At 48.9% G+C, this 20294-nt stretch overlaps 1 protein-coding gene across 3 annotated transcripts in view; it reads left to right on the top strand.

Moving 5' to 3' along the window:
- The window catches only part of FYCO1 (FYVE and coiled-coil domain autophagy adaptor 1), a 78348-nt gene that overhangs the window by 1490 nt on the left and 56564 nt on the right, over positions 1-20294 (top strand). The window contains exons 1-5 of one of the 3 annotated variants that reach the window (XM_043441866.1): positions 8680-8863; positions 9377-9518; positions 12438-12544; positions 14273-14398; positions 17832-17938. In XM_043441866.1, coding sequence (XP_043297801.1) covers positions 9464-9518; positions 12438-12544; positions 14273-14398; positions 17832-17938 — 395 coding nt within the window. In that variant the 5' untranslated portion in view covers positions 8680-8863; positions 9377-9463. Of the gene's footprint in view, positions 1-8679; positions 8864-9376; positions 9519-12437; positions 12545-14272; positions 14399-17831; positions 17939-20294 lie in introns of those variants that run through there. The other 2 variants (XM_043441864.1, XM_043441865.1) reach the window with 2 other exon arrangements.

The following is a 20294-nucleotide window of genomic DNA, read 5'->3' as shown; positions in this document are numbered from 1 at the left end:
TCAGTCACTCTATTAGGAAAATAAACATACAGAATCATTGAGAAAATTGTGCAGTGAATGTACACTCACCTGTTAGAGTCTACAATTAATATTTTACTCTGCTTATTGTTGCGTTGCTTTAGAGTCAGTCCTCTAGTTGCTCTTCGGATGGGCTCTGCTCCTTTGCCGGCTAGTTTGGGGATACCAGATGGGTTCAGGAGCCACACTTTTTACCTGGTCCTTTGGAGATGAGATGGACCCCACAGATGTGTGTTATGAGAGGAACCACCCAAAACAGCACAAGATCAGAGCAACTGGTGACTTTGTCCCATGTTGATCACTGAGGCTGTGGACTGCTACCTCTAGAACATGCAGTAGGCACTCAAGAAATGGCAGGCCCCCCGTTCCCTTTAGGGGAGAGGCTTAAATAATGGGTAACCTGTGTTTTCTGGTGATTCCAAGGACAACTTTGGTGACTCAAAACCAGCGTGTCTTTAATCCTGAGGCAGAGGCAGCGTATTGTCTAGCTGTGGTACAGTGGTGAAAATCACCGATGGAACTCATAGGCTGGAGCCACACTCACTAGAGCAGGCCCAGGCAGCAGAGCAGGTAGGATTCATTAACCAGAAGCCTCCTGTGAGCACAGATGGAGTTTGGCCTTGTCAGCATCTGCTCACCTACTGATCCTGCTCATCTGCTGAATGTTACTGTGTTGCTCAAAAGATAAACAGTATTTCCCATTTGTGATCTCAGTGCCAGGTTTCTGTATTTGTTTGTTTTTAAAGCTCTTGGTTTAATGGCATCTGTTTGAATAACTAAATAAATCAGTAGGGTGAGTTTTGAACTGTTTCCATGGTTCTGTGTTTACCCTGCTGTTTTTAGAGGTGTGACTATACTCTCCCCTTAGGAGCTGCAGCCTCAGAGCACGGGGGCTCCCTGACCTTCAGACGATCAGGATGACAGAGCCATGCTGCATTGGGTAGAAGGTGGTTGGCCCCTCTTCCTCACTTTGGAGCCAGTTCTCCTGTTGGTTTTAGTGGCTTCCGATGGTCCTTCCTGTTCACACATGTCTCTGTGGCATTTAAAAGAACCCAGGTACCTGTTTCTAATTGGGCCAGATCCTCTGCAGGGATAAGGATGTGTGTGTCAGTGTGTTTCCGAGGACAGACTTCAGCAGAATCTGTGGCCATGTGGCTGGTTCCAGGGCCCAAGGGCAGGTCCTGGAGTACTGCACCCTTGCCCTGGGGCAGAAAACCAGGTTAGGGGAACCCTTGAAATCCAAAGGAAAAACTGAAGGGAAAAAGCATTCCAAGCAAGACATTGGTCTGCAGAGGGTTAGGCCAAGAGGAGAAGCCCTATGAGAGGTCCAGGGTGGGCTGGAAGCTGAATCAGAGGCAGTGGCTTCATGTGGAGCTGGAAGGAACTGTAGCCCCACATGCTTTTTCCAGGGCATCTGCAGCCTGGGTCAAGAGCAGGGCTTAGAAGCCTCAACCAAAGGTAGCCACTGAGAATGTCTGTTCTTCTCCTTGCCCATCTTCTCTGTGGAGGAAGGTAAAGGGTAACACCTCTCTACACTGCACATGAAAACACACATACATGTAGGAAGAGGTCAGAAAACTTCCCGAAGACAGGCTAAAATTGCCTCAAAATAGTTGGAACCAAATGTACCATGGGTTTCCCACAGTCATGGCATGATCTTTACTGCATGATTTGGTACACGATAGGGAAAGGACATTTCACAAGGTGAACCTGATTCTACCTTCCTAATAGGGTTCTGGATGTTTCCTCTGGGATTTCCAGTGGCAAGACATTGGCCCTGCACCCCCAAATATGGATGTATGGCTCCTTCCTGAGCAACTGCCCACCTTCCTAAAAAAGACTGCCTTCTCCATGCCCAGAAGCAGCACCTCACACCCTCAAGCCCCTCTTGACCCTGTTCTCCTGGGTCAGCCAACTGGAATTGGGGCCCGTTTTGTTTCATGGGGAGTGACCAAGAAATCTGGAATTGTTGGTGGGAGGGAGGGGGCCAAGAAATGGTGCAAGAAGTGATGGCCACGGCTCAAGTCTTCATTTCCTTTGAGAGAGAAGAGAGAATTATGAGGAATGAGTGTTTGGGCTAGATGACCCAGGCCTGCAGGTAGTCAGTGCTTTAACTGTAGGTCTTCAGATATAATTGGGTCACCTAATGAGGCTTTGTTCACGTGTGTTGAAGCATCAGCCTCTGAGCTGGCCTCTGACAGACTCTCCAGCACTCTCGTAGGCACTGTCTTGAAGCCCTGGGGAGGACAACTTGCCTGCCCACTGACTGTTTCAGCGCTGACTGACCCCAAGACCTCCAGGCCTTCACAGTCGCAGGTACCTGACAAGTGCCCCCCTTCCCATCGGTGGTAACTGGATAGACGCTGTTGGATGTACTGAACCCAGTCAAGGCAATGGATTCTTCAGAAAAGTTGTCTGCTTTTGACTGGTCCGAACTGTCCTTGTTAACATTCTTTCCTGGTCCGGGTGGAATTGACAACTGGTATGCTCCGCCTTGTCCAGGAGTCGGGGAGGAGCCTGCTGTATGGTGCCCTCTCTGGGTCACGTCTTAGCTGTTATGTTGGGAGAAGTACAACAAATCTGCCAGGTTGGGCAAGGTTGTCTTCTGTGCCCACACCTCCTCCTCCCTTTCTCATCCGTCTTTTCCAGCATGGCTACTCAGATGCTGTTGTCGACTAAAAAAAAAAGTATACACAATGTGACCGTTACGAGTTAAGTTTTATCTGGGGCAAAATAAGAAGTTTAGCCTGGGAAACAGCTTCTCAGGCATCTCAGGTAGCTCTGAGGAACTGCTCCACAGAGGTAGCTGCTAAGGTCAGTACTATATATGATTTTAATGAAAGGGGGTACATGCAGTCAAGCACACATTTCGGCAAAGGCTTGCTGCTAGTCGTGAGCAACAGATGTCACTGTGAATGACCTAGTGCTTTTCTAGATATGAGAAGATGTAAGGATTTGGGCACATAAAAGCTTCTCCTCAAAGTATGTATTGATACCTATCTGAAAGCCTGTTCTGCTAGTTTCCCAGACTACAGAGTGCCTCATTCCTGATCTCCACCCTGAACTCGTCAGAATGTGTTGAAGGTCAGTGACTGCAGTGGCTAGAATGACTTAATCCTTGTAGAGGCAGATGGCAAGTGCCCATTTCCAGTTGGCATGGTGTTGTTCCTGCCGGAGTCAGCTTCTGGGCAACATTAGGAGTATTAGTCATTTGTACCATAGTGTGAAGAAGTTTATGAGTCAGCTTTTCTTTGTAACTTAATTTGAAGTTGAACTGCTGTCTCTGTTGTTTAAGGCATTTAGGGCAACTGGGCAGGTGTGGGAGGGATTTGGAATTCGAGGAAGGTCCTTCACCTCTAAAATAATACCTCGGTTGTGACTTGGAAGCCAGGCAGTAGTCCCAGGTAATAAATAAGAATTTTTTAAAATGTGTTTAGTCCCTTTTTGTCTTTATCAGAAAATTGGATGCTTTCAGACATTCTGGATAAGCTTAAACATAATTTTGTGTTGTTGGCAAGAGACTCCACTGTTCCCTCAAATTTTATAAAATAAATTTCTCTGGTATTTGAAAGAGCCTGCCAGAGACAAGTGAAGGAGGTGTTTACAAAGTCACCAAGGATCCTAGGTTCCTGGGGGTGATTTGCACTGTGGGGGCCTTGCAAGGTGCTGGAGGCTTGGAGCCCATGGCGTGTGGACAGAGCAGTCTCTGAGTATCTCCCGAGTCAGGAGAGCAGTTTGCAGTGGGTTGTAAAGGTCAGGATCATGCTGGTTCATGCCAGAAGTCTGGGATCCCCGTGATATAATAGGAAATACATATTTGGTCTCTGTCCCTGGTTCCTGGCACAGAACTTCTAATACTCTTGGAATTTCCTGAGTAATAGGAGTATCCTTTGTTATTCAAAACAAAACCCTTTCAACCACACAGGCAATTTGTGCTAGGAAGGTTGACTCTTCCTGGGCCCCTGGATAGGTGGTGTCTTGGTAAGGGCTGGTTGCTAGAGGACTTTCAGCCCCATCCTTAGACCCCCCTTCAGAAGGGCTGAAGGTGGAGTTAATCACCAGTAGCCTGTGATTTCATCAGCCGTACATTATGTAATGAAATGCTCAAAATTTTCCAAGTGAGGCTTCAACAGTATGTGAACTGAGAACTTCCAGATGTTCAAACTGGATTTAGAAGAGGCAGAGGAACCAGAGATCAAATTGCCAACATCCGTTGGATCATAGTAAAAACAAGAGAGTTCTACTTCTGCTTTATTGACTACGCCAAAGCCTTTGACTGTGTGGATCACAACAAACTGTGGAAAATTCTTAAAGAGATGAGAATACTAGACCAGATGACCTGCCTCCTGAGAAATCTGTATGCAGGTCAGGAAGCAACAGTTAGAACTGGACATGGAACAAAAGACTGATTCCAAATAGGGAAAGGAGTACATCAAGGCTGTATATTGTCACCCTGCTTATTTAACTTTTATGCAGAGTAGATCATGTGAAATGCCAGGCTGAATGAAGCACAAGCTGGAATTGAGATTGCCGGGAGAAATACCAATAACCTCAGATATGCAGATGACACCACCCTTATGGCAGAAAGCGAAGAGGAACTGAAGAGCCTCTCGATAAAAGTGAAAGGGGAAAGTGAAAAAGCTGGCTTAAAACTCAACATTTAAAAAACAAAGATCACGGCATCTGGTCCCAGCACTTCATGGCAAATAGAAGGGGAAACAGTGAGAGACTTTATTTTCTGGGCTCCAAAATCACTGCAGATGGTGACTGCAGCTGTGAAATTAAAAGATGCTTGCTCCTTGGAAGAAAAGTTATGACCAACCTAGACAGCATGTTAAAAAGCAGAGACATTACTTTGCTGACAAAGGTCCATCTAGTCAAAGCTATGGTTTTTTCAGTAGTCATGTATGGATGTGAGAGTTGGACCGTAAAGAATGCTTTTGAACTGTGGTGTTGTAGAAGACTCCTGAGAGTCCCTTGGTCTGCAAGCAGATCAAACCAGTCAATCCTAAAGGAAATCAATGGTGAATATTCATTGGAAGGACTGATGCTGAAGCTGAAGCTTCAATACTTTGGCCACCTGATGTGAAGAACTGACTCATTGGAAAAGACCTTGATGCTGGGAAAGATTAAAGGTGGGAGGAGAAGGGGACGACAGAGGATGGCATCACCAACTCAATGGACATGAGTTTGAGCAAGCTCCAGGAGTTGGTGATGGACAGGGAGGCCTGGTGTGCTGCAGTCCATGGGGTCACAAAGAGTGGGACACAATTGAGCAAGTGAACTGAAAAACCTAGAAATGACAGGATTCTGAGAAATTCTGTGCTGAGGAACACATTGAAGTGCTGGAGGGTGTGGAGCCCTGACGTCATGGAAACTCCACCCCACCCCACCCCACCCCCGACTTACCTATGCTTCTCTTCCATTTGGCTGTTGCTGGATTGTGTCCTTTAAAATAAACTGGTAATGGTAAAATGCTTCCCCAAGTTTTGTAAGCTGTTCTAGCAAATTGTCAAACCTGAGAGGGGGATTGTGGGAGCCCTGATTAATAACTGGTTGATCTGAAGTACAGGTAGTGACAGGTACTGGGACTTGTGATTGGTGTCTGAAGCCCAGGCAGTCTTGTGGACTGAACCCTTAACCTGTGGGGTCTGCATTGACTCCAGAGTTAGAATTAGAGTTAGTTAGAGTTAGAATTGGAGAAGGAAATGGCAACCCACGCCAGTATTCTTGCCCGGAGAACCCCAGGGACGGCGGAGCCTGATGGGCTGCCATCTATGGGGTCGCACAGAGTCGGACACGACTGAAGCGACTTAGCAGCAGCAGCAGCAGAGTTAGAATTGAATTGAGGCACTTCCCTGGTGGTCCAGTGATTAGGACTCCGAGCTTTCACTGCTGAGGGCGTGGGTTTGATCCCTGGTCGGGGAACTAAGATCCCATAAACCATGTGGCTTAGACAAAAAGAAAACCAGTTTAAATGAACTGCAGGACACCCAGTGGTGACAACTGGATACTGGTATGGGGAAAAGGCCACACATTTGGTGTCAGAAGTGTTATGCATAAAAATAGCCCATCCCTAAGCCAAAGGGCAAGCTCATCTAGAGACACGAGGAAATAAAGTGGAGGGAGACTGCCCCCATTCTGTCTTTTGAAGTTCAATAATAACCTCAGGATCAGGAAAAGGGAGGCCAGAATGCTGAGAGTCATTCTTTCAAATCCATGAAACTAGCATTCTTATGGTGACCATTTGCTTCCTGAAGCCCTGGGAGGTGATGACCCACAGCCCTGTAGGGAAACCTGCTGTGACCTACAGACCCAGCAACAGGTTCTCAGGCCTTTTACCTTGATGGTGATGCAGGCTCTTGGGAAAACCAGCTTGAGTAGTCCGTGCTTGGGCACAGCTCACCTCATGACCTGGGAGCTTGGCGTTGGCAGAGGGGGCACGCCAGGGTTCAGCAGAGAAGGCCGCCTGGGCTCAGGCTGACACCTGCCGCTTCACCAAAGCACCAGGAGGTCCAGGAGGAGCGTGTTTCTGTCTGTTCAGGCGCATCCTGCCAAGATGCCAATTTGGTTTAGGGACACTGTTGCCCTCGTGCCCAGCTCCAAAGAGGGCTGGTTTCTAGGAAATCGAGGTCGGTTGTATGGTTCGTGTGATATCCCAGCCAGAGCCTGGATGAGGTGACTCAGAGTGTGTGGTTGTCAGGACTTCCCGTTCCAGGCTCCGCCCTCCCCCTCATGTTCGGGTCTCCCGCACCTCTCAGCATGCACACAGACCCAGTGGACTCTTCGGGTCATCTTCTTTCAAGATTATTTCCCCCCCCGAAGCTACAAGGCTCTCTGTTGACCATAATCGAATAAGAGGCTTGAAGGTACAGATGTGGCCTCAACACCTGTCACGCCCTTTCCTCCTCCGATCTCTTCGATGACCTCCTGTTCATTTTTCAGGCCTTGCCCAACCCGGTCACCATCACAGACTGTCCACCACACTCTCCCTTCCCTAAGTGGAATGAACGTTCCCTTCTTCAGGGCTCCTTGCATCTTGTTAAATTCATCCCAGTGCTGCTGTTTCTTTTGTTGAGATAAAATGCACAGTAAGTGAGGTTTGACACATAGGTTTATCAAATGTATGCAGTCACGTAGCCACCACCATAATCAAGACAGATCAGGATTGCTCCCCAGATTTCCGCACGTTCTCTTGTAGTCAGACCCTCCCTTTCCCATCAGTCCTTGGCAGCCGTAGATCTGATTTCTCCCCAATGTTTCCCCTTTGTAAGAATAGCACGCAGATGGAATTGTAAAGTAGATGGCTTTTCAGTCTGGCTTCTTTCACTTGAAAAACATCATGTGTTCTGTGTATCCCTGGTTCATTCCCTCCCCTTACTGAGTATTCATAGCTTTTTATTTGTATCTCTGTGTGGACCTCTTCTGCCTTATCTGCATATCTAAACACTTCCTGTCTGTCTTGTCGGCACACAGCTGAGCTCCTCTAGGGCTGGACGGTGCCTGTGTGCCCTGAAGCCCAGACTGAACTTGACAGGGCGGTGCTGGGCAGCTGTGCGCTGACAGTGGTGGTCCTTGACCGTCTCCTCCTTGCTAGGAGGAGCCAAGTGTCTCCCAGGCAGCAGGGCCGCTGCACAAGTCTGACCCATCCTGGGCTGCTGCTCTCTAGGGTCCTGGCGGGTCCCTGCTCGGGCTTTGTGTTCAGCAGGGACCCAGAAAGCCGCCCAGGGATGGGCAGGCTGGCTTCCGGTAAATCAGCCTACCCTCACTTTGGTGTCTGTGCTGGTGGGGTGCCAGCACTGTTACTGGGGACTTTGGCAGAGTCTCCGTGGATCCCCTGACCCTCTGGGGCTCTGTGTCTGGAATTCCCGGGGGGGGGGGTGCTGGTGTGCGCCTGTCTAGGTCCTCCTAGGCGGAGGAGCCCTCTCTGGGCCTTGTTTTCCCTGAGTCACAGCCACGTCGGCTTGTGAGTTAGAAACAGGCCTAGGGATGTCTGCGCCAGGACGGCCCCTCCCTGGGCCCCAGGCTGACCTGGAGTGCTTTTGTAAATATTTGGGAACTTGAAGTTCTCAACCATTTTTCCTCCTTCCTTGTCTCCTGGAGTAGTAAGGGTGGAGGGAGCGTATGGGCCAGCTTGAAACACTCAGGCTGGCGGCATACTTGAGAGGCATGGAGTTCAGAGCAGCTCCCGGAAGCCAGTGGAAGTGGTGACATTTGCTGTAGTGACAGGGGCTCCGGTGTAGAGCTAAAGGGGTTGAGTTCAGACTGGCCAGGGTCCCCCTCCCTGCTGGCCTGGGCCATAGACGAGTTACACAGCTTCTCTGTGCCCCAGGTTTCCCTTGTACGTTGTCTGCCCCTCCCCTGACCCCAGGGCACTGCTGAGGATTAGAATGAGAGTGTGTAAAGCCCCTCGCCGGCCCGGTGCACAGGTGGCTACTCTGGCCACCTCTCGTCTTACCAGCCGATTTTGCCAGCACACATTACGCCTTTGCATCAGCCATCTAAGGCAAGGCTTAGAGGCTCTGAAAGGAGGATACGTTGGTGTCCACGTGCATGCCCACACCTCCTCCTGATGCGGCTCGGACCTCCTCCTCTTTTTTGGTCTCCTGCCACCACCGTGTCCTGACATCACTTCAGCAGCTGCCCAAGTAGCGCTGGTAACTCGGGACTCACCAGCCGTGAGAGGACTGGAGGCATGCTTAAAATAGACACGTCCCTTGGCTGTGCAGGCCCCCGGTGGCCCCTGGTGTCTCCCCTCCCCGGCTGAGCCGGACGCTGGGCAGCTGGAGGCCACAGGCCTCCCCGAGAGGCAGGCCAGGCTCTCCTTGGTCCAGAAGCCCTGAGGGTATGTGTCCTCCTTCCACGGCTGCTGCTGGCCAGAGGTTACCGACCATTCCTCAGAAAGCAGCCTGGGAGGGCGTGGGTCTGGGCATGGAGGGGATGGAGCTGGTATGGCCGCGCCTTAGGCCTGGCTGCAGTGAGTGAGGGGCTGGACTGGTTCTGGCCTCGGTGTAGCGGGGTAAGGGGAGCCCCTGGGAGGTTTTGAAAGGTGGAAAGTGAGGCAGGCCTCACTCACTGCCCTAAGAGGGCAGCCTGGGAGGGGAGCTCAGAAAGAATAGGTGGTGCTATTTAGTAGATCTCATTTCTTCTGAAGCCCCAAACCAGTTCATTGTGTCTGAATATAAGTATATCAGAGAATGTAAGTGTATCAGAGCAAGGCTCACGCAGAAGGGTCTAGCCCTTCCCGTTCAGAGGAGACGCCCAGACGGGGTGGCTGTGCTCCCAGAGCAGCGTCCCTCTCCTGCTGACTTTAAGTCGTGTCTGTGACCCCTTCCTCCACGGCCTCCTCCCCGTGCAGGTGCCACCATGGAGTCTGACCGCTGCTGAGCGGCCCGGGCAGGAAGCGCGCGGCCAGGAAAGGTGGCCCCAGACAGTCACGGTCACCATGGCGTCCACCAGCGCGGAGAGCCAGCTGCAGAGAATCATCCGCGATTTACAAGGTACGGCCCGGCCGCAGGGCACCCCGAGCTTGGCGCGGAGGGAGCTGTGGCTGTGCTTTGCCAGGGCCAGCTGAGTTTGAGCCCTGTGATCTGTGTTTACACCGATGGTGATCGGAGCCCTCGGCACACATCACTGAAATATTTGGGGCTCAGATGTCCACCCCGTGTGAGGCTGGAAGAACTTGCCTGGCCCTCCTCTCAGACACTGTAGAGGCAGTGTGTAGACAAAATCAGATACCCCTTTTTGTCTGATTATAGTGTGTGTGTGTACACACACCGCTGGGCAGTGCTGGAGTTGGCTCCTCTGTGAAGGAGTATGCGCCCGCCCTCTGAGTAGGAAGACGACATGCCTGCCTTTCTGGTTTCGCTCTCCCGCCTGGTCCCGGCTGCACTTCCTGCAGTTGGGCCTGCTGCCTCCCAGACTCTGAGCTCAGTGAGAGAGACCGGCTCGTGGGCCTCGGCAGGACAGAGGGAGAGCGGGCGGGGGTGCGTGTGAGGAGGGCAGGCCTGGAGGAACCGGCTGTGTTCTCTACTGACTGCGGAGTCCAGGGCCCAAGTCCACCCTTGTAGGTGCCGTCCCAAGGGTCAGAACTTTAACAAGTTTTCCATCCCCCGTGGATCACCAGGGCAGGTCTCGTGAGCCTCTCTGGAGCACTGGTACATGTTCTGTACCCACTTCTTCCAGGTCACGGGGACCCTGGTGACACGCTCCTGATAAACTCAAGGCCCAGGTTCCTAACTGCTCAGACCGATGATAAACCAACTGCAGTCGCTCCAGCTAGTGGAGGCCACAAGAGTGTTCCTTGTGAGGGTCAAAACTGGATGAGATAAAAATCACTTTCTCAGGCTTATCTCCTATTTATGTAGTACGTTGGGCCTCTACTAGCTGATGATTACATGGCATTTCACTGTGCCAGGCACGAGTCTCATAGATAATAACTCATTGAGTCCTCACGTTTGGTCCTGTGAGGCAGGAACCATTTCATTCCCATCTTGCAGATGTAGAAACAGACACAGAGGTGAAGTGACTTGCCTCAGGTCACACATTCCGTCAGATGGAGCCTAGGTTTGTACACACAGCTGGTGCCACAGTCTGTGCTCTTAACCACACCAGTCTGCGTCCAGCTACAATGTGAGATGCTTCTTTTCTTTTTAAATCTACACACACGTGCACAAACACACACAGAAAGTAAAGTGACAGTCGCTGCAAATCTGAGTTTGCCCTGGTCTTCAGAGCCTTCTCCACAAAGTAGACTGTCTTCTCTGTGTTTCAGTCTCTGGTTCTCAAGGAGGACTCTGGGACCTGTGGGTCCTCAGTGGAGGGAAGAGAGAGGAAGGGAGGAGCCCGTGGCAGAGCTCGTGATCCAGGGAGGAGGATCGGCATCTGCTTTTGTTCAGTTGCCCTTTTCTACCCTGCAAGCTGTCCTTGTCTGTCATCCCCCACGTCCCAGGCCATCTCAGTGTCCAGTATGCAGTGCTCAGAGCACCTCAGTGGGAAGTTTCAAAAGGCATCACACTTTCTCAAGAGCCTTTCCTTTCATCTGTTGGTAACAGTCAGAGTTTAGAGTAGGAAATTTCATATTCCATATCCAAGGCTCCTTCTTTCTACCTTTCAGAAGTTCCCACGTCAGGTTGTGAGCTTTGTCCCTTCCTGAGGGCGGAGGAGGAAGGCTATGTGTCCTTCCCGGTCCCTGGCCCCGGCCCCTGGAGCCCCCATGGCAAACGCTTCTCGTCGGGCACACCAGACATTGGTCACTTGTTGGGAGACTCAGTCCCACAGAACCTGTCTTTGCTGGTGGCTCGCTTTGCCTGAGGGGTCAGAGTTGGTTAACTTTTAACAGCTGAGGCCCAGCTTCAGTCCTGGGCACATCTGCTTTCTAACCATGCCATTTGGTCCCAGGGCTCCTTTTCTTTCAAGAATTGTCAGTGAAGGCAGTTTTGTCCTACATATCCCAAACCATCTCAGCTAGGGATGTTTTTCTCAGGGTCTAAAGCAGACCCACCTTCTGACAGTCCCTCTGTCCCACAGAAAGGCTATGAGTGAGAGTCAGAGGGGTTTTTCCTCTTTTTCTGCATTGGGAGGTAAATTGTCTTAGAAGTTATGAAAGGACCTCTGGGGTCAGAACCAGGATTCTCCTGAGAGAACCAGGTTCTTATTCCAGCTCTGCCGTTTGCCACCCTTAATCTTTGGCCAAGTGCCCTGAGCTCTCGGCGAGCTCCTCGTCTACAAAGTGGGGATGAAAATGCCCACCTGTCAATTCTACCTTGTACCATTTTTTTTTTTTTCACATTTAACAGCTATGAAATTGGGCTCATCTTAAAATCAGTTGCATCTTAAGATTTGTTGAAATAAAGCAATTCCTGCCTCACAGCGCTCTGTTGAATAAGGAAGACACACAGAGGTCTGGCGTCTAAGCGGCACTCAGCTGGCAGAAGCAGATGGTGGTGTCGCTCTTGCCATTGTCGTCATGACCACTGTTTGCACGTTCTGGGTCCTCAGGAAGCCTGGATTTACCTGTACTGAGCAGTGGGGTTATAGTGAGGAACAAGAAACACGGCAGGGTAGAGGATAGAGCCCTCGGGAAGTCTGTATTAGGGACTGCTGTAGGATTCGTCCATGCAGCGGACGTTTTTGTCCAAATACTACTTGCAAATCATGAGGCCTTCTTGGTGGGCTTACAGGGCTGACCGAGAAAGGTGCTGAGTCAGCGAGCTGTTATAAAGTTCCTGTGGGCTCTCGGGACAGCCTCGTGCCTTCTGACTTGGAGTTCCAGCCCACAGATGTTTAGGCAGCACCCCGCGTGTGCGCAGTGCTTTGCCATCATGGACCACTTACTCCTCCTGCTTCTCTGGGTCACCCTGCTGCTCTCTCTGGGGCCAGCTCCATCTGGTTACATGTTCCTATTTGTTGTCTTAAAGATGCTGTGACAGAGCTAAGCAGAGAATCTAAGGAAGCAGGGGAACCCATCACAGATGACAGCACCAACTTGCATAAGTTTTCCTATAAACTCGAGTACCTCCTCCAGGTAAGTGACTCCTGTCGTGTGTTGCTTCCTGCTCTGTGGTCTCTTGTCTCTCTCTCAGCTGCCTCATCAAAACACAGGATGCGGCTCTGAAAGCTCAGTGCAGCTGTTGAGCCCTCCTGGTTAGACTGCGGGTCAGAGCCGTCCCCAGCCTCCAAGTGTGATCCTCTGGGGAATCAGATTGTTGCCCCTCAGGATGGTGTTGGGAATTGAGAGCATTCTTCTGAGATTTTGCCTTCTCTGGTAGCTCAGCTGGTGAAGAATCCACCTGCAATGCAGGAAACACCAGTTCGATTCCTGGGTCAGGAATATCCCCTGCAGAAGGGAATGGCTACCCACTCCAGTATTCTGGCCTGGAGAATTCCATGAACAGAGGAGCCTGACAGGCTACAGTCCATGGGGTCATAAAGAGTCGGACACGACTGAGCAACTGTTGCTTCACTTCAGAGATTTATGTCCTCTTAATGCAGGTCACAAGGTCTCTGTATAGCAGGGATCTTCACTTTGGGGCAATCCCATACCCCTTTGGTATCCCAGTGAAAACTATGCAATCTCTCCCCAAACATAGTCATACATACCTGGTCACACATTTTCCAGGAGGCTCTGGGCCCTCTGAAGACTATCCAGAAGTCCCCATTTTAGAGCCTTGCTCCGCAAAGTGTGGTCATAGACCAGAAGCATCTGCGTCACCTGGGAGCAATGTAGAAGTGCCCTCTTGGTTCCCACCTTGACCTGCTGAATCAGGATCTCTGAGGTCAGCCCAGGAAGCTTTCTTTTAACACATCCACTATATAACCAAGCTTACATCTGCTCAGTTCAAGAAGCACAGATCTAGAGAACCGCAGATGTGGAAAAATATAGGCAACTACAATAGGTAGAAAGGAAATGGACCAATACAATAACAAAACTTATCTCAGGGTGATGGTGTTAGGCATTATAATTTTTTCTTTTCTATTTTAGTTTGTTTTATCCAGACCTCCTAACAATGTATACACGTGTTTTATAATCAGAAAAAATGCCATAGAACATTAGGTTATAGGAAGATACCCTCTATGATTTGAGCACCGTAAGTTTGCAGTGTCACCTCCGACCAGAGCATATGGCGTGAGAGCCCACTGGAGGAGGTGTTGCAGTGTGTTGAAGTCTCACCTTTCACATGCCTTTTCGACTGGTTCTCTTGTTTTACACTGTGAAAGTATTAATGGGCTTTTTTTTTCTTCCTTCCCTGAATTCACCCATTTTGGTTTGGGTTTTGAAATGACTCATGGCTGACATTTATTTGGATTTATTCTATGTATATTAAAACAGTACTGAAACTTGAGTTGTGTTACTGGGGTAAGATGTTACTAACACATTTCCCTATGTCAAGACATTGTTAATAACTCTTCATGTTGCCCTAGAATTTTTCTCTTGCATTCCTTTTCCGTGTGTTAATAGCACCTTTGGTGTCTTCCGCCCAACTCTATGCACAGAGGTCACTTTGAGGGCCTGTTATTCCTGAATCTCACTAGTTGTATGACCTTGAGCTAGTTGCTTAACCTCTCCTAGCCTGTTTCCTCACCTTTAAACTGGGGACTAAAACACCCTCAGTCCCCAGTAAGTAAAAATAATGCCAATAAAGAGCCTCACTCAGTGCCAGGCAACTAAGAAGCTGTTGTTATTACCCATCATTTAAATAGTGGGATAAACAGCAGTGTGTTTGAACGTCCTCTCTCTCCTTTCTCTGCCCAGTTCGATCAGAAAGAGAAGGCCACCCTCCTGGGCAACAAGAAGGACTACTGGGATTACTTCTGTGCCTGTCTGGCCAAGGTGAAGGGTGCAAATGATGGGATCCGATTCGTGAAGTCCATCTCGGAGGTGAGCGAAACAACCAGTGATCTCACATCTTCTCCTCTCCGGCTTAAGCCTCTCTCACAGAGACCTCTGCTGCAGACAGCCAAGTGAGGGAAGGAGGGTAGTAAGGTAGTGAGGAAGTGAGGAGACCCAGTCCAGCTCTGTGCAGTGCCTGCTGAAAGCTCAGGGATGCCTGGTAGGTGAGCGTCTACCACGCCGAGGAGTGGCCGAGTCCAGACTGTGTGTGAGACCTCGGCCCACACGTCACCTCACAGGGTGGGCTGTTCATATTGCAGTCTGCTCGTGGTACCCCCAAAGAGATGGACAGCACAGGACACCTTCACCTTTTTTTCAAAGAATTGGTTTCTTAAAGAAAATCCTTACAGTTTGCTAGGCTACTTTCCCTATGCCCAGAAAACTTGGATTTGAGATGAAGAGAGTGAAGTGGGATCTTGAGAGACATTTCTTAAAACGCCAGCAGTAAGCAACTTCCCACATTATTTTCTAAGCCCCGCAAGAGCAGAATGCCATTGCTTTGCTGTTTTACAAAACTCCGGGTGAACAGCAGCACACATTCTCTGTCTCATCAGTCTAGTCCATCTGGTAGTGGATAACTTTGCACATTAGGGAATCCACCTAGATTTGAGACAGAAGGTTTATACATTTCATCTTTCTTTTCGGTATCTCATCAGTAAGCCTAAGGTCCCTTTAAAATCAGAGCACATGCTCCTGGGCTGGCCTCCCACAAAGGCCACAGGGTCGTGTACTCTGGGAAGAACTCCCCAGCTGTGCCACCTGGAGCCGGGTAGGTTTCTTCTTATAGAGAATGACAGCGTTAGACGTGCGGACACTGAGGGCTAGGCATTCTCCACCAGCTGTACCTTCTGACAGCTGAGAAAGTGAGGGAAGATCCTGGCTCAGAGGAATTGGTTTAATGTCCAGATGCACAGACAGGTCTTGTGAGCTCATGCCTGGTGGGACACTCAGGCACATGATTAAGTGTTGTATTGCTTCTCTGTGTAGTGCAGTGAGTTTTGATTAGATGCTAACAAAACTTAAGGAATTGAATGATGAAAGTGGACCCATGATCTCAAAAAGTTCTTAAAAAAAAGGCTATATGCAGTATCTTCATTTGCTATACAAAGGAACTATTGTTGTTCCCTTCCCTAAAGGATGTTTAAAAAGACCTTTTAACATAACTCCTTTCACACATATAATAGATTCAGTTAATAGGCCTGACTTAAAATGTAGCCTCAAATGTTTGCCTTTAAAAAATTAAATGTTCTAAGTGCTGTTACTATGGCCATTTTATTAATAAGGACAGGCCCCTCCCTTGGGAGCTTATAGACTTGAGCTGTTATGTGGGGTTTTTTTTTTAGATTGAGCAGGGCCTGGGTGTGGATGTGTGTGTGTGACTGATACGCTTCACTTCACGATGCCTTGCTCAGCTGTTCTCAGCTGCCTGTGTTCCTGGTTGTCACCAATGGGCACTTTGTTCTCACCTCACTCATAAATGGAAAAGCATTTGGACGTGGGGATGTCATTCTTCCTGAGCATCTGTCGGGATCCACTCCCTGCGGACATGCCATGGTGGATTTTGTAAAGCCAGTGGGTCAGGCTGCCACCCACCTTCATTTCCAAACCTCCTGGCTGTACCCCAGATCCACAAAACTCACACAGAGAAATGTCTTACAGACTCTGACAGAAATGTCTTATGAGGTTTCACACCTTCTCATTTTTTAAAACTACCTCATATTGTATCATTTCCTCATGTCAGCAATGAGAAGGCGCAGAGCCCTGAGCTAAACGGTGCTGGGAACCGAGATGTTTACAGCATCGTGAACATGCTGGTGCTGGAGGTCATACCTCGTGTTTCCTGTCTCAGTCCAGCGCCATGGTTAGCTTCTTAATAGGATGGAGGGTTGTTGTCATTGTTCAATCACTAAGTCGTGTCCTACTCTTTGTGACTTCATGGACTGCTGCACACCAGGCTTCCCTGTCCTTCACCATTTCCCGGAGCTTGCTCAAACTCATGTCCATTGAGTCAGTGCTGCCATGCAACCATCTCATCCTCTGTCACCCCCTTCTCCTCCCGCCCTCACTCTTTCCCAGCATCAGGGTCTTTCCCAATGAGTTGGCTCTTCACATCAGGTGGCCAAAGTGTTGGAGTTTCAGCTTCAGCATCAGTCTTTCCAATGAATAGTCAGGGTTGGTTTCCTTTAGGATTGACTGGTTTGACCTCCTTACTGTCCAGGGAACTCTTAAGAGTGAAGTGTTAGGACCATCTTTTGGTCAGACCACTGCCACCCTTCCCCCAACCGCCAAGGTAAACACTTCTGACCTTTGAAGAGGTGAGAGGGGAATGAGTCTTGGCTTACCCCAGTCAGAGCCAGTGCCTGACAGAACAGGTGCATGTGGTAAGTTGGCAGGTTTTGAGCTCCTGCCTATTTATCCTGAGCTTCTGGGGCTGGAACATCAGGAGCATGAACCCTGATTTGCATACTGATCTCAAGTGTCTTGCTAGGGCCAGGCTCTCTGACCAGCTTACTCTACCTCTATCACAACAAGCTGCCAGAAACCTCTTTAGAAGCCGTTTTTTGTCACTGTGGGGAGAGGTGAATACAGGCCTGCATCTGGACCCTCTATCCACCTAAAGGTTATTGAAACAGAACTGCACCCATTTTTCATTACCTCAGTGTGACTGGGCCGCCTAGAAACATCCCTGCCCTCACCCCCTGCATACCTTCTGACTAAACCCAGTGAGCTGGCATAGCTGAAAAGAGATCCCACCAGGAAAGCACTGGCAGATGTATGGATTTTACTGACGGTTCCATGAGGATACAGAGGAGCAGTTACGCCTATCCCAGGTCTGCTGACAGCCCTCTGCCTTTTGCCCTCCTCTCTGTCCCCCCCACACGGCCTCCAGCCGCACCGCCTTGGCCTCTTCGGCTGCCTGTCTTCTCCCAGCACCTCACAAACCCAGCCCAGACATTTGCTAAATGGAGACCATTGTTCCTCAAGGGTACTTCTGCTATGAGGAGCCCTCCATTTATCTCCGGCTTGTTTTCTAAAGATTCCAAGTTAAACCAGACCATTTCATCTCTGACTCTAAACCCAGGGATTCTGAGGGAGCAGAGGAGGAAGAATGACCTTCCAATAGAATCCACAGTAGATGTTTGAGCCTCTCATGACTGTGCCTTCCATGGCACGTTTGCTAGAGTCCACAGATTATTCTCAGATGGAGGCCTGCAAGACGTCTACACACTTTAGGCCTTTTTCTCTGAGGTGACGTTCTCAAATGTTTTGTGTTCTTTGAGGGACTTGAGTGAAGCTTGTGTGTAGGGGAGAGCTGGGTGGCATTTTCCACCCTGTTTCTGTTTTTGCCAGCCAGCCTTGGAGGCCTGTGTTTGGAATTGGGCTAACAGCTCTTCGTTTCTGCTTTATCTACTTTTTCCAGCTCCGAACATCTCTTGGAAAAGGAAGAGCATTTATTCGCTACTCCTTGGTGCACCAGCGGTTAGCCGACACCTTACAGCAGTGCTTCATGAACACCAAAGTGACCAGGTAAACACGTGACAGTTCTGGGCTCCGCCCCTGTGATGCAGGAATGACCCGAAGGCCCCTCGTGAATGGTAATGGTGCTGCTTACACTGGGCAGGGAAAGACAAACGGATCTCTTACGTGGAATCTAAAAGCAGTATGAATGAACTTATTTATGAAACTGTTGAAACAGACTCACAGACATGGAAAACAAACTTCTTGGGGAGAGGTAAATTGAGATTATGGGATTAACAGATACACAGTACTATATATAAAGTAAACAACAAAGATTTACTATATAGTACAGGGAACTATATTCAGGATCTTGTAATAAGCTATAATGGAAAAGAATTTTTAAAATATAGACGTGTACATATATTGTTGTTGTTCAGTCGCTAAGTTATGTCCAACTCTTTGCAACCCCATGGACTAAAGCACGCCACACTTCCCTGTCCTTTACTGTCTCCTGGAGCTTGCTCAAACTCATGTCCATTGAGTCGGTGACGCCATCCAACCATCTCATCTTCTGTTGTCCCCTTCTCCTTTGGCCTTCAATCTTTCCCTGCATCATGGTCTTTTCCAGTAGGTCGGCTCTTTGTATCAGGTAGCCAAAGTATTGGAGTTTCAGCTTCAGCATCAGTCCTTCCAAAGAATATTCAGGGTTGAGTTCCTTTAGGATTGACTAGTTTGATTTCCTTCCTGTCCAAGGGACCCTCAAGAGTCTTCTCTAACACCACAGTTCGAAAGCATCTCTGCTTTGGTGCTCAGCCTTCCTTATGGTCCAATTCTCACACCCATACATGACTACTGGAAAAACCATAGCTTTGACTATACAGACCTTTGTCGTCTAAGTGATGTCTTTGCTTTTTAATATGCTGTCTAGGTTTGTCATAGCTTGTCTTCCAAGGAGCAAACGTCTTTTAATTTCATGTACATACAGTGTGTAACCAGATCACTTTACTGTACTTGTGAAACTAACACAGTACTGTAAATCAGCTATCAAAAAAATTGTGATGCTATATAATACACAGAGTGGAAGCCATCAGTATCCAGTGATGGAGGGCTGTAAAATTACAGCAAATTAGCTTAAATGACATAGCACGACATCATTTAAAATTGTAATAACGAGGTCTATATAGCAACAATGAAAATAACAATATAACGATCAAGGAAAAAGAATGCAAATCTTATCTGTCCTAATGACAACAATGAAGAAATTGCACAAAAACATATAAAAAGATTAGAAAGTATATGAGAACATGATGTGATAAAAGGTAGGACTATGTAGTTTTTTTCTTTTTAAATTATTGTTTTTGCAGTGAACGATTTTTTCCAACACTTTGCACCAGGCATTAAAGTGTATGAGGCCTCTGAAACAAGTTCAGGAGCCCTCAAAGAAGTGTGATAAACTAAAAGATTATAATAATATTATAATAATGCCAGGCACAGTGGCAGTACCTGTCTGTGTCACATCCTGGCACAAGCAGAGGCCTTCACCTGTCATCTCCTCCCCTTCCTGACCACAGTCTTTGGCGCACACGGAGCAGGTAGCCGTGAGCTGTCACAGGTGAGGAGGCCTAGGGAGGTCAGACGCCTCTCTCTGGGCCCCACTGATGCTCAGGTGGGAAGCAGAAACTGGGGTTCAAGTCTCAAAACTCCTGATGCCAGGTGGTTTCCCCTGGTGGGTGGCATGTCCTTGGTGCTGGCAGACGTGCCTCTCCGCAGAACCACCTGTGGAATCTTTAACACCAGCGAGCCTGGGCTCACCAGAGACGCTGAGTCAGTGCCGGCCCCGTTGCTCTGGGCTCCCTGAGCTTGTGGCAGCGACCAGAAGGGGAGCCTTTGGGCCCCTCGTGCCCCTCCCACCCCCTGAGCAGGGGGAGGAGGGCAGGACTGAGAGCAGGACTGAGCGCGTGAAGCGGGAGAGGATATCCGATTAGGAGCCTGTTAGCTGAACCTCTGTGGCTGGCCCAGCTCCCCTTTCCACCTCTGCCGCCCGTCTACCCCTGGGTCTTCTTCCAGTTAATCAAAGAGATACTTCTGAATTAAAGAAAAACTCTTGGGGGCGGGGGGCGGATATTTTGTTTCATTTTGTGTCACCTTTAAGATTTGTGTAAATGCATATTTCTCTTGTATATGCCAAGTTTTGTGAATTCTTGTGAGTTGAGAACCTTTGCACATTTGATCTGAAGGTTGTTTTGTTGTGTTGTTTGGTGACAGCTGTCATAAACTGACTTACAGTGTCTCCCAGTTCCCAGACATCAGCCAAGTAGCTCATTAAACTCATCAGTGTTGTCTCTTTAATTCTTACTGTTTCACATGAAGTAAAACAGCCACCACCTCAAACTGGAGATATTTTGTTCTTTGACTTTTTAATTCA

The sequence above is a fragment of the Cervus canadensis genome, chromosome 22 (genome assembly GCF_019320065.1).
Source record: "Cervus canadensis isolate Bull #8, Minnesota chromosome 22, ASM1932006v1, whole genome shotgun sequence".
Classification (NCBI taxonomy): Eukaryota; Metazoa; Chordata; class Mammalia; order Artiodactyla; family Cervidae; genus Cervus; species Cervus canadensis.
Note: the sequence above shows the minus strand (reverse complement) of the source record. Positions and strands in the feature narration are given on the sequence as shown.